The sequence below is a fragment of the Nelumbo lutea genome, chromosome 5, assembly GCF_056320005.1.
Source record: "Nelumbo lutea isolate HS-2025 chromosome 5, American lotus-T2T, whole genome shotgun sequence".
NCBI lineage: Eukaryota > Viridiplantae > Streptophyta > Magnoliopsida > Proteales > Nelumbonaceae > Nelumbo > Nelumbo lutea.
The window spans coordinates 23538734-23555743 of record NC_142688.1 but is presented as its reverse complement, the minus strand read 5'-3'; the positions used below and the strand labels follow the sequence as shown (position 1 = coordinate 23555743).

The following is a 17010-nucleotide window of genomic DNA, read 5'->3' as shown; positions in this document are numbered from 1 at the left end:
ATTACCAGATACGGTCTTTTGACGAGTCTGGATCTGCTGCTCACAACGCTGTATCTAAAATATAAAGGAATGCATCACCAATCACAAGTGAACACGTTAGTGTTCCGTACATTTGAATGTGCGTCCTGCCGCCTGCGTATATAGACACTGGTGTGTTCTTCGTGTCTGGTCGAGTAGATTTACACAAACCGATCCCAGGGAGGGTGCTTTTCGGGGGTAACTGGGAAGTGGGAATTTTCACGTTAACCCTTGCTACGTGTCGTCCTTTCTCATGAACAGTTCCGTAGGCAATGGCAGGCATGGCATGGCATGGCATGGCATGGCATCCGAAGCACCTGCCACGTACGCCTTTTTCTCTTAAATTGCAAACTTCACAAAATGCCCCTGCTCTCTCATCAAACTCACAATCTCCTTGACAAAAGGTACACATTATGAACAGTTTTTGGTAAGTCGATCCTTCAAGTCCGATATTCACAAACGATAAGAAAGGGAAAGCAAACTGGCAAAGGAGATTACTTCGCAGAGAGGTTTATACAGAAGAACCACTATCTAATCAAGAATCAACTTTCCCTATTCTGAGCCCTTTGATCCAATCACAACGAACGGTTCTCACGAATGTAAACAGAGACCCACCAAACATGAAAAGAAGCACTATGCAACCCTCCATGTATGAGCCCTCATCGATGAGTTGTACGTTTACCAGAGCCAAAGCCCAAATGCCAAATGATGGTTGATGGATGGATGGATGGCGTCATTGCACCGTGAAAAGTGAAAAAAACTGAACTAAAAAGCAGAAAATACGGAAGGAAGGGCAGAGGATGAGCAGTCCCGAGGTTGGTAATTTCAAACCTGAAACGTGAGCAAATATATCTGGCATGACTGATGTACTCTCTAATTACAACCTGTCATCAACAACTTACAGGTTGGCTAGCTGGCTCCCGCTCGATCTTCAAGAAAATAAAGCCCCCAGGTAAACGACAAATCCTGACTTGACGACAAAATACTGACTACGAGAGATAATCTCCGCCCCTTTTTATCCTCCCCTCTATAAATACTCTCTACCCGCCTTCCTTGGCTTCCCGTTCCCGTTCCCGTCTCCCGCGTGGACTGAAATCACAACTCCGTCGCCATTTTTATTATTCTTCACGTCTCGAGCGATACCTGCCTGGTAGCACTTAAAAAAAAAATCAAAAGCAGTGCAGTAGATCTAGATGGGCATCTGTAACTCCTGCGAGTCCGGGTCCGCTTCCACTGCGAAGCTCATTCTCCAGGACGGACAGCTGCAGGAGTTCCCTTACCCGGTGAAAGTCTCCTACGTGCTGCAGATGAACCCGTCCTGTTTTATTTGCAACTCTGACGAAATGGGCTTCGACGACTTTGTATCGGCTATCAGTGCCGACGAGGAACTTCAACCCGGTCAGCTCTATTTTGCGCTGCCGTTGAGTAGATTAAAGTATCCCCTCCAGGCGGAGGAGATGGCCGCATTGGCTGTCAAGGCCAGTTCCGCTCTCATGAAGAGTGGGGATGGTAGTGGGGAGAAATGCCGGTGCCGCCGGAAAGGGGTGGTACCCATGTTATTTTCCGGCAAGACACAAGTAAAGAAATCACTGCAAGAGGCGGGGTCAGGCAGGGTTGGTATGGTGGAGAATAGAAGAGGAGGGAGGAATGGTGGAAGCTTCAAGTCCAAATTGAATGCCATTCCAGAGTAGTATAACTGACGACAGCTAGGATGTTCTTGGAATCATTAATAGAGCATAGGCAGGCCGCAGGCCCTGATCCTTGGAAATCTGTAAATATTTAAAAAAGAAAAAAAAATTTGGGGTTTTACATTTTCTTCTTCTGTTTTGTTTTTGTTAAAGAGGAAAGAAAGTAATGAGATGTGGCTGCCTGCTGCAATTTCAAGCATTCTCGCCTTATATGATTCATCAAAGCTATTTTTTTTTCTCTCCTTTTTGGAACAAAACGGAACGAACACGAACAAAGCCATCCTATCTATTGTATAAGAATGGTTGGTTTTGGAGAACGTCGAATTTGGGCTGACATGGGTTGAGTACGTGCAATTTATTCCAAAATTTGTTGTAACGCCAGAAAGAATCAAATGAAGTCACGATCTCCCCATGCATTATTAATAATAATATGAACTGTGAAGTTTGAACTCCGGGAATAAGACGATGGTTTTTTGTTGTGCGGATGTTGTTTTCTTCCATGATTTCTTTTTCTCTTTACAAAAGGGGAAAAAAAAAAAGAAGAAAAAGTGTGGTAGTAGTAGTAGCTGCGGAGGTACGTGGTTGGTGATGGGAAGTCGGAACGAGGGAGAGACGTTATAGAGAGAGAGAGAGAGAGAGAGGGAAGGGAGAGACGACAATAAGGGGAAGGAGTGAAGTTGAGAAAAAGATGTGTGATTGGTGGATGGTTTCTCTCATATCATTATGCATAAATGATTGCTACGATGGGAATTCATTCAAGCAGGAAGGAAGCGTGCACACAGGGTTTCCGTCGGAAGGCTACTACAGCTGTCCAGGTTTAATCGAGACACTGACGCTGCCAAGTGGTGGGGCGTGGATGTGGGTGTTGTTATTACGTGGGACCTTGTCCTGATTTGATGGTCCTCCTTCTCGAGATGATTTTCGTCTTCTTCCAAAGATTAGAATCCAACCAGTACATAGCGTGGCTTGATGGATGGGTGGATAGGTGCATGGACCACCCCGACTAGACTAGAGAGTGGAGCAGAGAAAACAAACTTTCATTCAGGCTTTCGGCTGTAATATATAGTACTGCTGAACAGGGAGGAGAGAGAGAGAGAGAGAGAGAAAGGGACAGATCACACAGAAATTGCTTGGTCATCAAGTGACGAGTCCAGTAAATTAATAATGGATCCATTTCAAAATTTCAATAACTCAAACTCAAAACACTAGTAAACGAATGAAGCATTGTCGAGTTAATTTGTAGGGAAAAATTACATGGTGTGCTGTGTTGTTGCAGAGTCAGTCGACACTCTAACAACTAACATGGGTTTGAAATTTTGAATATATACAAATAGTCAAATGTATGAAATGGGACCTTTAGCTTTAATACAAGCATACATATTACTTATTGCCTTACAGCTATAATACATGAATCAACTTTCAATCCATTTTTATTTAAAAAAAAATCTTTCAATCTTTGGATGACTGAAACAAAATTTCCCAGCCCATCCCTTCTTATAAATATTGTTCACTTCAATTTCAACTCATTATTATTATTATTATTATTTTTGTTTAAAATTATTGTTGCTAAATAGGACGTTTCGTAAAGTAATAGCACTTTTTTTTTGGTTAGTATCAATGCTCCGGGAAACATTGTCTGTACTTCTACCCATTATCCAATGCTATATCATTGCCTTCTTGGTAATAACGAGCTGTAGCTCCAATAAATGCCAAATTTGATGTTGCTCCAAACCATGCCTTTCTGATTTTCAATATGTGACTTAGAGCACAGTTTTCAGTGAAAAACGATTCCAAACAAATAACTGTTTCCTGGAGCAACCTCTTTTCCTACATGACATTAATATAGCGCCATTGCTCAAAAAAACAACAACAATGCCAAACAATCACCTAACGAATGGGGACAGTCCAAACCAAACAGTCCGTCCACGAGATAATCCCAGATTCGCACAATAGTTACAATAAAGAAAATAACCACCAAGAATATCATCCATGTGTAATCTTATGGGTCATTTTGGTTTTTTGAGAAAGGTATGAGAAAGTTGGAATATTTCCGAGTGATTCCATTCTCTGTTTAAAGAGAAACAGTAGGATGGAAAAGGATAAATATTGAGATGTGATCATATTATATAGCTAAACATGGGATTTTAGATTCATCAAGAGTTTTTACAAATTTTCTTATGTAACAAACATTGGAGACTTGACTATTATTTTGAGTAACACATTTTATGTATTTCTCGACTAAATATGTTCTTTATCAAAGTCCAATCAATCTATTTCACAGATATTTAGGTCTCATTTGCTTTTTGATAATTTATTTACCCATTTTATTTTATTTCTCAGGTAAATAAGGCAATACCCGTTTTAACCATAAAAATCCATTATCAAAAAGGGCATTTTGTCCTATACAATTGTTGTCAATCCCCCCCCCAGGTGAGAAAGTTATTTACTCACGAAGAAAAATAAACTTTTCCTGACACCCACATAATAAGAGACCAATGTTCCCTCTCTTATTCAAATCAAATTGCTTTCTTATGAAAATATAAAATAGTCTTGTGATCAACTTCATCATTAATTGCTAATTTCTTTATGAGGCTGCCTCTCTTATTCAAATCAAATACAACAAATACCCTTATTAAATATACAGAAAAATCTCCAACCAAATCTGGGACCAAACACTCTTGAAGGGTTTTTACTATCATTGATTGCCATTAATCCTTTCTTAGCCAATTCATTGAGCTTAAATAGAAACTGTGCTCCATTCATCTAAAATCACGATTTTTTTTTTGAATTGTTGTTGACCCGGACAGTCAAGCCATTCAGTTTAGAAACCGTTTAGGCAATCAGTTTCGTTTCACCCTTAACAATTCGTTCCTTGGCCAAAAATCATTAACTTGGTCAAATGTTTTGACTGCTTTATTTATTTTAATTGTTATTTTTTTTCATTTTTTAAATTAAAACAGATAAGCCATCCAAATTTGAACCGGATGATCAAACCACTAACTCAGAAACCGATGGCCAAAAAGTGGTTCTGATTCCTGATCGATTTTTAAAATGTACGGCTTCCAACTTCTAAGACTGTGTTTGGTTTGAAAGAAAATTAGAAAAAGTAAAGGTTTTTCCATGTCTTATCCACATCCCTACACCTATCGCTTTCTCCAAATTCCGCTAATAACTGGAGTAGGTCAGAACCGGTGATTCTTCCTTCAATTTCACATGTCCTTTTCAAAACAGCCTTTTTCCGATTCTATGGTTTCTGCTTTGCTTGACATGCATTCCATTAGGAATTGCTACGAAAGATTCAAAAAGACAACGCTGGCTTGGAGACTTAGACTGGGCTCTTGGACCGTATATAGGTTTTCCTACATGGGAGGGTTATGTTAGGTGGGCTCCATTACGCATCGCTATCGTTCATCAAATCTGCAAATAGTTTTGTTGGTTGGTTGTTTTCAATCCAGCTACACTGTATGTAGTCATGTAATCATCTTCTGTTGCTTTCAAAATGAAAGGAAACCACAGATTGTCTAAAATGATAGAAATATGTGGTGATTATCACCTTATTACAAACAAACACCATCAAGGTCAAGGTGTGTGATTATTTTTCTCTTATTAAATATTGTTTATCTTTTTCTCTTATTTGAACGGTCTTTTTCTTTTGTTTCTACAGGAAAAATTATTGATTGATGCACAGGTTGTGGCAAAGGTTTAGGCGTTAGACATTTGACAGTTCTTGGTGTCATTAGGTCATCTAGACCAATCGAGGGTTAGCTCGTTGATGTGTTAATTGATTTGTTCCAGTATTTACACAGAATTAAATCCTGCAACCAATACTTTTGGCAAAAACGGTAAAGAAGGATGATACCAAATATCAAAAAGAAAAAAAAAATCTTTACCTTTTATTTAAAAATCTTTGTCTGGGTCGCTATTGCCACTTGGTGCAGTCGGCACTTGTCAGTCTAGTTTGCAAATTATGTGGATCGAATTTGTTACAATTTAGGTACATAATTCATAAAGGTTTAAGGTGAGTGGACCATGTCCCAAATGCCGGATCCAAATTAATAATTTTTTAATTGTTCCTTAAATTTAATTCATTAATCGTGTTGGGCTTCTAATTGAAGCCTATATCTGATTTGGTTCCAGGGCTCTCTCATTGTGAAGTGGTACACAATTTAATTATCCTTGAACCTTTCAACTTTCCCTTAAAAATGTGGAATTCACATCTGCGCCTCATAGCACATCTCAACCGTGTATTGGGATTCTCAATACATGCTGAGATAGTGAGATGTGCATATAGAATAATAGTGTCCTTTGAAATTATCAATTTTTACTATTCAATCTAAATTTTAGCTCCACCTTACAGTTAAGATAAGATAGGTGCCACTTCAGAATTAATGTCTGTTACAGGTGGAATTGTTTAAAATTTTGAATAGTAAAATGAATTCAAAATTCTGAGATGAAGTGCAGTGTAATTATCCCTTGAAATTATTTGAGGCCATGCCCTGATGCAGCAATTACTTATCAAATACGAAAAAAGGAAAAAGTGTCAACATCCCCGGATGCCGGATGGTATTGTGTGCATATTCATACGTATCAGATTAGTTATTTCCAGCAGAGCAAGCAGTACAAATTTGGAATGAGAGAAGAATTCAATGCATCAATGCGTCACGTATGTATGTGTGTACTTAAGCAGAAAGTACATCATGCACTCATGCATGGTAATTTGGTAAGGTTCCTTGTATATCAGCCATGTATGGATGATGTGTATACGGGTCATGGGCCTCATGACCAAATCGTTGTCGTGGATGGTCAAAAAGTAAAATTATCAAAATCAAAGGAAGTCCTTTCAGGTTTCACCCAATTATATGAAGAAGTTCACATGTTTTAATTGCGGTTGGTCCCCTCACATGTCACAAAGATATATATTACGTTTGCCAGCTTAAATCCACAACTACCTTTTCTCTGAGTTTTCGTTTCTTACGTTTTTTTTTTTTTTCTTTTTATGTATTGGCTTTTAACGACGAGTTTGGATTAATAATGAGAATCAGGTTTATGAAAAACAAAAGAGATTTGTATCAACAAGGTTCATGATTGAGATATCATGATTCAGACTAACAACTAACTTGCTTTATGTTAAATATCAATAAGGTTCTATCTAATATTTGGTGGTATGTGAAAATATCTTAACCATCTGGCGTATGTAATGTCGGTTGGTTTTTAAGTCTGGAAAATACCATTTAGTCTCCTTTATACCGGATGGTCTGTACATTCGTGAGAATTATATATAATCTTGTGGTTTCTTGGGTTTTAAATGACTTTAAGAGTGAAAATACTATTTCATCACCTGAGTGATAAATATTCATTTACAATCACAATTGCTAATTCTCATAAGGGTACAATCCATTCGGTATTGAACAGGCCAAATGGTGTTTTACAGACTTAGACATCACCTGGCATTAAACAAACATGATGGTTTCTTATAATTTTGAATTATCAATTATAATTGCAACATCTATCACCTAGGTGATCTAGTGGTATTTATACCATTAAATGCATCTACAACCCAATAGACTGCATGGTTCAATATGATTCTCATAAGTACACAATCGGTTGAGTATTGAACATGCCAAATGGTGTTTTATAAACTTAGACACCATCTGACATTAAACATAATGGATGCTTTCTTGTAATTTTGAATTATTAATTATAGTTACAACATCTATCACCCAAGTGATCTAGTAGTATTTACACCACTAAATGCATATAGAAGCCAATTAGGGATGTCAACTGCTCAGGTCTAACTCAATAGACCCTAACCAATTGGGATGGTTCTATATCCTGGAACTTGAACTGATGGGTTGGTTCTGAGTCCTAATATAAGGTCCTGATTAATATCAGTTTGGAATTGGTTCCACCTAGTCCTAAACCAATTCAGACCCGACCTGATATATATAATGTACAATATATAAAATAAATAAATTATATATATTATACATATACTAATATACTATATAATATGTATAGAATATTTAATATATATTAAACACAAATATTTATCTCTATTTATTATAATCGGGTTTGTCACGGCAAACCCGAATATCCTAAGAACTAATTGGTTTGGTTCCGGTTCCAACTAGCTTCGACCCAGACCCGACACGTTGATAGCCCTAAACTCAATAGAACGTATGGTTCTAAATGATTATCATAAGCGTACAATCCATCCGATATTTAATAAACTGAATGTGTTTTAAAGACTTAAGACACTATCTAGCATTAAAGAGACCGAAGGGTTTCTTGTAATTTTGATTTATCAATTTTAGTTGTAAACATTTATCATCATGTGATCTACTAGTACTTACACCATTAAATGCATTTAGAACCCTATGATTCTCATAAGTGTACAATCCATTCAATATTGAACAAACTGAATGTATTTTTCAAACTTAGACACCCATATATATATATATATATATATCTAGTGTGGGCATTAGAGAATTGTATAACCCATTTTGCTTTTTAAACAAATGAGCCATTTCATTCATCTAAAAGGGCCCATTAATTAGCGGCAACCCCTTGATATGAACAGATGATGCTAAGGCGAAGCATTTCACGATGTCCTTTTCTTGATTACAACAATTTAAGATCAATGTCAATGTTATGATCCTTAACCCTATACTATATCAAATATAACAGTAATAATGCTAAATTCGACAAGCAATGAAATAGCTTTGGCAACAACATAAGAGGGAGAACCATGCAGCCCCACTAAACAAATATGCCTTTAATTTCTAACTCTGCACATACTATGGCTCTATTTCTTCCCTGAATTGGGAGAAGCATCTCGTAAGAGACCAGACCCTTCTTTCTATCATGGCTACTAGAAGCTGATCTAGACCTATCCTTGCTTGCAATGCTTGGTAGGAGGGGAATCTGGACTCCTTGACAAGTCTGGGCTCCTACTCCTACTCTTGCTCCTAGAAAGTGATCTTCGTTCTCGGTTCTTGACGACCCATGAGACTTAGATTTTTCAACAAGAGATCTGCTACACACTATATTGTGACTATAATAGCCTCTCCCTCAACTTCGGTTGTGAATTCGACTACAGGACTCTAGCTATGCATCTTTCTTCATCTACTCCTATATTTGCAAACAGGTTTTCAAAAGAAACAATCCATTTTAGTGGCAAGAACATTATTGTCCAGCATTATAGCATGCCAAATTTAAATAAAAAAAAAAAGGCTAATAAAGTTGTATTAGTGGAGTTGTCTCATCCAACTCTTTTTGTGTGTGTATAACCAATTAGCGTGGAGGCTCTGGTAGTGGAGTTATGTCATCAAATATCTTCCATATTGTTTTTTGCAGTGCAGCAAATACAAAGCAATAAATTAAAAAGAAATTAACAAAACGTAGTAGAAGGAAATAATGGAGAGTTGGAAACTAATAATAATAACACCGAACAATAATAATAATAATAATAACCCAATCCCAACTGCCAACTTGATTTTTTCTTTTCTTGTATTTGTACTCCTGCTACTTTCGTTGGTGGCCCATTGGTTTTTGGTTGGGCCAACTCACATCCACATTCCTACTGGACGAATTGAACTTAGTCCTTTTGTATCAGTAAATCTTGTCGGATTCTGTTCCAATCCATATGAAAAAGGGTTCTTTACTTGGGTCAAGCAGAGCGATTCCCTACATGGCATGCCGTTTTTCATCTGGAGGGATAATGTGGCCAAAATCAACCCTCCACCAAACAGGGGACCTACTGGATTGGCCACCTTCTCAATCTTTCAGACTTTCAGTCCACATCAATCCAACACCACATTCTATTATGTCTTTCTCAAGTGTTATTGGTCATTAAAAGTTCTATTATTTCCAGAAAAAAAATATATATTTTATTTTGACCACGTGGCAAGGGAGTTGGAGATCCAATTATTAACTCCATCAACGGGGATAGCGAGAGGAATTTAAAGGGCAATTTGGAGCCAAACTGATTTGCTACATGAAAGATTCCCTGGTCAATCAGTATTGCTGCTTTGTTGGTGATATATACAACAATATATATGTGAAGGTTTTATAATTGGGTCCGGTATTTTTATTTCCTAAGGCTATGTTTGGTTTGATGGAAAAAGTAAGGTTCCCTACCTTTTCCTTCAAACCAAACACAGTTTAAAAGATCCCACTTATTTCTGCCTCATAAAGGAAGGCTCATAACCGATCCAAACTATCCATTAGACTATAGATCATCAAGATATTTTGGGCGGGATTTTTTCTTTTTCGCGAAGGAAATCTATTCAAAATGCTATTCAAAAGCCTCAATTTAAGTCTTAAGATTTTATTCAGGAGGGCTAAATCATAAATTAAGCCAAACTGGTTCAGCTGCTTTGAAGCATTCAAGATAACTAGATAAATTATTCAAAGATGTTGAAATGGATATTCCTTCAAATGATTGACTGGCACCCAAATTGGATTCTTTGGGTTTTTCACCAAACTAGCTTATAAAATGTTTGTGTAGGGCTGCTCACCACAGAAAGCTAGATGCTGCCGTCCTTCAGCGGAACATCTCTCATATTTGCTATGGGGAAATATTTCCAATATACGGTTTGAATGTGCTGTGTGGCATTCATGCGAATTGTTCGAAATGGGCACTTAATTGCCACGTGGGAAGCCTTGGAACCCCGGATTTTATTTTTAGTGAAGAGATCCCTGGATTGTTAAGACTAAACTAATCAACGGCCGGTTATCCATAGAAGACATATTTAAACTTGCACCATCATCAAATAGACCTCTCTGGCTACCCAGATCTCATGTCAACACAGCAACCCTAATGCTGGAGCTGTGCCCACCGCCCAGACTACGGCCACACAGCCATGCCCATGCTCAAGCCTCGCTGTCATGAAATAGACCTGACCCCCTCACCGCATGTCTTACAGATCCATCCTCACAGGCCAACGTATTAATTTGTTCTCAAAATTGGTATCCACAAGCTTGTTGGTAAGGTTTCCTCTTAGTCGTAGAGCATTTGGGATCGAATTCCGCTTGCACCTGAATTTGGGGTGGATGGGTGGAGAGATTTATGAGTTGGGGGATTGACGTGACTCCTGAATCGTGCAAGTAATAGTATCACCCGATTCTGTACTTTGGATGGCGTTTGGAGTTTGGACTTGGGATGTTCGTGAATATGTACTTTACTACTCGGATCATAGAATATTTTAAAATACACATAAATCAGTTTTAAAGGTACTTATTAAGTTAAATAATATAGATTTACTTACATTATTTGTTCATTTAGTAGCTTAGCTTTACAATTAAGTTTCGAGTCCAGACATCTCTTTCCAGATTTTAGGGTTAATTTGGTTCATGGACTAAATTGGAATTGGAATTAATCGGAATCAAACTCTGTTAGAATTGAAATTTTGGTTCAGAAAGAAATTAGCATGCAAATTAAAATCAATTGGAGTGGGATTTCATTCCCAAGGAAAGGGGAGGCAATGGTCATTCCCTTAAATGGGGAATATCATTCCACTAGGAATGTTAATAGGATTCCGATTCTGCCTAATAAAACAGTTGGACATTCCGATTTCAATTCCAGACCTCTATTTCTGCAAAATGGGCCTTAGTCAAGAAGGTGAAAGTTTCTACACATACTAGGAACTTTCAAGAAATTGGTTGATGACTTGCATCTCATCTCTTTTCAATGTGGAATTTTCTCCTAGTACACTCACACGTGAATCCAATAAACCTCCATTTTCATAGGTCATAACAAATTGGTTGATGACTTGCTCGATTTAGGAAGTTGCTAGACAGTAGGGGTGAACGCTTCTATCTAAAACTAAAAGAAATTTACCTCGAAACCAACTTTATCGAATCTGTTACTCAGGTAGGGTCGGGTTCCAAGAATCAACCCTATTCAAGCTGATTCCAGGGTCTAGGGTTTACCTTATCTAATCCAATCCTGAGAACTCATATTGAAATAAATCTTAAAATACTTGAGAAGATGAAGATGATTACAAAAACCATGGTCTCACTTGATCATTGAGTCATTTCAGTGTTTTAATTATTGTTCTTCAATTTAATATTTGAATGTGTATAATAATTGATGTAAAAAGTATTTTTATAAAGAATATGTTCTATCTTTTGGGGGGTTAAAAGAAAAGCATTTTCCACAAATAGACCTTGGAATTGACAGGCCAAAATTGACCCTATAATTAATCTTGACAGTATAAATTCCTATTCCAAAAACCTAAAACTAATCCCAACAACTGATCCATACTCACCCCTAATAGACAATTTAGTAATATTGACATCATTAAAAGTTGTCTAGTTTGTTCTTTACTTCTTTGTGGTCATTTATTTTCATTCATATTTTTCCTTGGGCTCACAAGGCCTATGAGACTCTTCATTTGGGTTCCTTTTGACAATTATGCTTTGTTTTTTTATAAAACAAGGAAATAATTAGCACCAGTGGGGCAGAACCTGACCCGCCACATTAAGAAAATCAACAAAGTTGCTTATGGGGATTTACTTATTTTACTATTTAGTTATCAATGTAATCGATACCTAAAACATTTCACCAAGTTTTCTATTTATAGTTACATAGGCAAAACCAATATATTTTACAAAGGTAAGTTGCTTATGTACCCAATTACTTTTATTTTTTGTAATTAGTTACTCTTAATTAATTACTTTTATTCAGCATTTTGCTTTCAACATAGTTGTTGTTTGGCATCATAGCATTTCATAAGTGTTCCTAGATTTACAAGTCTTCAGTTTCACTTTATTTTTTTGAAAAGCACAAAAAAGATATTGTATTTGGTAGAAATGTAAGTTATTGGGTGTTTAAAGTGATTTGGCTTATTATTATAATATACATACAATGACAATGTATGACAAATTAGAAAAGAAGTTAATTTTTTCAAATTTCAATGTGCCACATCACCTTACGCTATATTTGGTTTGAAGGAAAACGTAAAGAAACCCATATAGGTTTGTAAAAATTTTCCTACCTTTTTTTCATTTCCCTACTTTTTCCTTCAAACCAAACACAATGTTAGTGATTCATATACTATTTTGTTATCGTGTAATTGCTGATGTGGGTGAATGACAAATAAGCAAAAACAGAATGCTTGTGAAACCTGCATTCAGTGCCAAACGCCAGCTTAGTGACGACTGACAAAGCAAATGCAAGTTTGGTGACAAGGGATTCTGCGAGATGCTCAATTGGAATCGGCCATATAGGTCATAGTATATATATCACAGTTTTGTGAGCAGTATGGCATGGAATAAGCAAAGATATTGCACTTGATTCTCTGCTCACCTGATGGGTCATGGGTCCCTTATCGCTAACGGAGGTGCAACAGTTTCTGTGGCTCTGTTGTGGTGCGGGAATTATTCTCCTTCAGATTTTAGGTATTGGAGGGTGTAAACTGTAACTTCAGGCAGATCCATCTTTTCCCCGATCCATAAACGGTGACGGAGCTCATTAACTTCCCGGTGGAAAATCGTTTCCACCCTGTCCACAATTTCCTATCTGATATTCAGCTTCTGAGCAAACGTTTTGATCATCTGGACTTTCTTCATATCGGCAGAGGTACAACTAGCCAGGTACACCCGGTACCCTGGTTACTCAGAATGGTGATGTTTTTCCTTTCTCTTTTACCCCAGAGGGCAGTCATCTTAAAATTTTATTAAACCAATTCAAAAGAGAAAAGAGAAAAAAAGGAAGAAAAGCAAAAGACAGGGAAAGAATACAAAAGTATTCATCCTCCTGAAAAAGAGGAAAAGAAAAACTACTAAAACACATTAATCAATTCAAAGAACAGGAAGGTTAAAAATATTATATTGTCACCAAATTTGACTTGAACGACCCCTAGTTAAAGTGGAACTAGCTTCAAAATAGCAAAAGATCCCTTGTAAAATTTATTCATTTCTTCCTTTTCATAATGGTTAATAAATTTCCAAGGTGGAGATGGAAGGGATGTTATTAGCTGTGAAGGTGGTTAATCTGATTCTACGAGGAAATGTGCTTATACATGGCGATTGTCCATCCGCCATCAATCTTATGAAGTCAAAAGATCCAATTGCTCATGCAAAGCAAATAGCCTTTGGTTTACATTCTGTTTCTTCTTTCATGTTAAGAGACAGTTTAATGGATTAGCTCATGCCTTGGCTGCAGGGTGCTACTGGTCAAACATTGAAGACGAATGGGTTTTGAACCCACCGCTTTGTATTCAAATTTTCTATGTAATTAAGGAAATATTTAAAGCGAAAAAAAAAATTCCAAGGTGACCATCCCTCCATCTGGAATAAAGTTTGTCATTGAAATAAATTCTTTAGACTGTGTTTGGTTGCAATGCAAATAAATTTGTATTGATGCAATACTATGGCAGTGCTAATGATTTGAGTGTAAATTCTGATCTTTTTTTTTTCAAATTATATCTTATTTTGTTTGATTGCAGTACAAAAGAAGTAAATTAAAACATGAAACAGAATAAAATAAAACCCAAAACAAAGACAAACAAAATTTTGCTTTTTTTTTTTTCATTTGCACTCCCATGCAGTTGTACTAGTGCAAATAAAATTGCACTTCAACCAAATGCAACCTTAAGAACAGTCTGAAAAGAATACAAATATAAATATGTATGGTATAAGTACACACAAAATACAATGTTTTGCACTCTACATATTTGTATTTATATTCCATTCCTTCCAAACTGATCCTTATTTGCTAAGAAGTCTGCACACTGATGAATTGCCTTCCTTTAATCTATGATGGAAGGAAATGTTCATGGTGGAGAGGAAACGCCTTGTACATTTGACTGTGCAAGTAACTAACCACGCATGAGGAACTAAATCATTCATTATTTTCGCCAAAATTTCATTGTCACTCTCAACCTCAATATTAAAGAAACCATGATCAAAAGCATAACTGGATACCATCAAGAAGCGCCATAAACTCAGCTTGGATTGAAGTATAAATGCCATAGTAGTTGAAGAAGCCAAAACACAAATCACCTAAAGGCTATGTTTGGTTTGTAAGAAAATTAAAGGTAGGGAAACCTGTTTCCTTTCCTTTCAAACACAGCTGAACTGTTGTTCCTCACGATACGGCCTCCTTCACTAGCCCCTGGATTGTCAATTTATCACGACTAGCACCGTCAACGATTAATATCAAGTGATGGATCACCCACCTAATTCTTCTTTTAATTAGTAGGCTTAATTGAAATGTTTAGAACCTGAAGAAGAGCTAGGGAGTTAGGATGAGTGGATTTTGGATCACCCATGATGGAATTGAGATGTATCACTTGAACATACTGAATCAAACCTTGAGAGGAGGCTCCAGTTCCCTCAAAAACACTTGCACCTCTCCTTCCATAAAACCTAAAGAAGAATGGATGGAGTAATGCTAATTCACTGATGAATCACCACCACCCCTGAGGGTTTTCTTATATTTTAATATCAAATTTTCTTTGTACCAAAAAAAATTAAGGATATAATAAAAATTTGAAAGATCGTGAAGAAAAATCAGTTGACAGTGTAAAATGGATTCATTTTCTCTTCTTGGAAAGAAAACGGAAATGAGTTGATCTGGTAGAAACCTCGAGAGCAGAGTTTAAAAAGCTTGACTTAGGATTGTAGAATTTGGATCTCTGTCTGCATACCGTGTTAGGAGTGTCTCAGACGATCAAGACGCACTATTTAATGAATCTATCAATGGATTGAAAGTATTAAATATATCAGGATGGTTGGGCCATCATTTGCAATTTGTAATGTACTTGATTTTGTGAGAGATTGCGTTTTCCATAGTTGATGTAATGTGGCAGTTGTTTTTGTAATTAAAAAATAAAGGAAAACTACAGAGGAATAATCCTAAAATTATGTAATTAAATGGGGCTCCACTATGAAACCGAAAGGCATGATATTGAAAATGCTTACTGCTAGTCAACTGGTATCATAGAAGAGGTGATCAATATTAAAAGATACTTGTGTCCATAAAAAATTAAAAAGAAAAATAAAGAAAAAAAAAAAAACCTGAATACTTGTAGGTGGTAAGGTGCTTATTGGGCGGGTACAACCATAGCCAGACTCTAAGACCTCAAGCATTCACCATTCACCAGGCCCAAACCAAGCTCAAAGCCTAAGTCTGCCAATCCAAGCCAGCCCAAGTTAAATCCAACCAATAGTTTTGCTAGGAATTTTCTTTCGGGGGCCAACTTATATCAATTTTTTTTTTTGGATATGATAATAAAAAAGTAATATTAAATCAATTATATTACAGAGATTTGCAACATAAACAATAGTTTTGTTTATAGGCTTTGTGGTAACTAGCAAATCCTACATATACTAATTAGTTCTCAATGTAATTGACTTACTTTTCCATGGGGTAAGGACCCTTTTTATTACTGTTTATCACTGCCTCCAACTACTAACTATACAAATAATATTAGATTTAACAAAATGTCTGTGCTCGAAGGACCCCCCGACCTAACATATCACAAGTAAACCTCGGGTTTTTCACATATCTAGATGGGCCCGCCTGGGCTTATCAGGTTTGATGGTTTTTTACTTTTTACCTTTCATTCGAGATTCATTAATTACATAATAGATGAGTACATATCTATTTATCTATCTATTGGAGGCTAAGGGTCCTCTCTATCACAAGCTTCTCACCTATTTTTCTCTATTTTTATACAATAATTGGGTCGATGGTTCAATCACTCGGGTTAACAGTTTATTAACCAAATCAACGGATTTTGATCAAAAGAAGCGGTTTTAAGGTAAAACATAACCGAATAGGTGACCGATTCTCAGTTTTTTCGATCCAGCCAGCTGGTCCAGTCCAATTTTAAAACACTGTTGGCAAAGAAGGCTTTTTTCACTTTCTTGCTTTTTCTATCTTTCACAGTGAAGATAATGAACAAGTATAACCTACTTCTTTTTCCAGTATAACCTATATTTTATACACCCAAGTCGGAACAAGAGAAGAATGGTGAATCCAGGTCAGATCATGAAAACCAATGGATGATGGGTTCTACTTCTATTTGGAGGTGGTGTTGATTGTTTATGAAAGAGATTGATAGTTTGCTTGCATTGCATATATCGCAAGGGGTAATTGCTGGAATAAAAATCCATTGATTATCATTTCCGAGATTGTATTATTTAATTAATGCAATGTACTGTAGATAGGGTGCGGGTAGAAAAAATGAGTAGAAAATATGGGTTTGAGTGTTGACGTCCATGGGCCATGGCCACAAGCATAAACCCATGTAGCTAGACGCCTGGACGTATGCAAGCTATAACGGGACGACTA

General features: G+C 36.7%; 1 protein-coding gene across 1 annotated transcript; it reads left to right on the top strand.

Moving 5' to 3' along the window:
• The first annotated feature begins 1067 nt into the window (after window positions 1–1067).
• On the top strand, window positions 1068–1905 carry LOC148851009 (HTH-type transcriptional regulator). The gene has a single exon (XM_088947068.1). The coding sequence runs from the start codon at window positions 1212–1214 to the stop codon at window positions 1707–1709; it is 498 nt and encodes a 165-aa protein (XP_088803194.1). The 5' UTR covers window positions 1068–1211; the 3' UTR covers window positions 1710–1905.
• Window positions 1906–17010: the final 15105 nt, after the last annotated feature.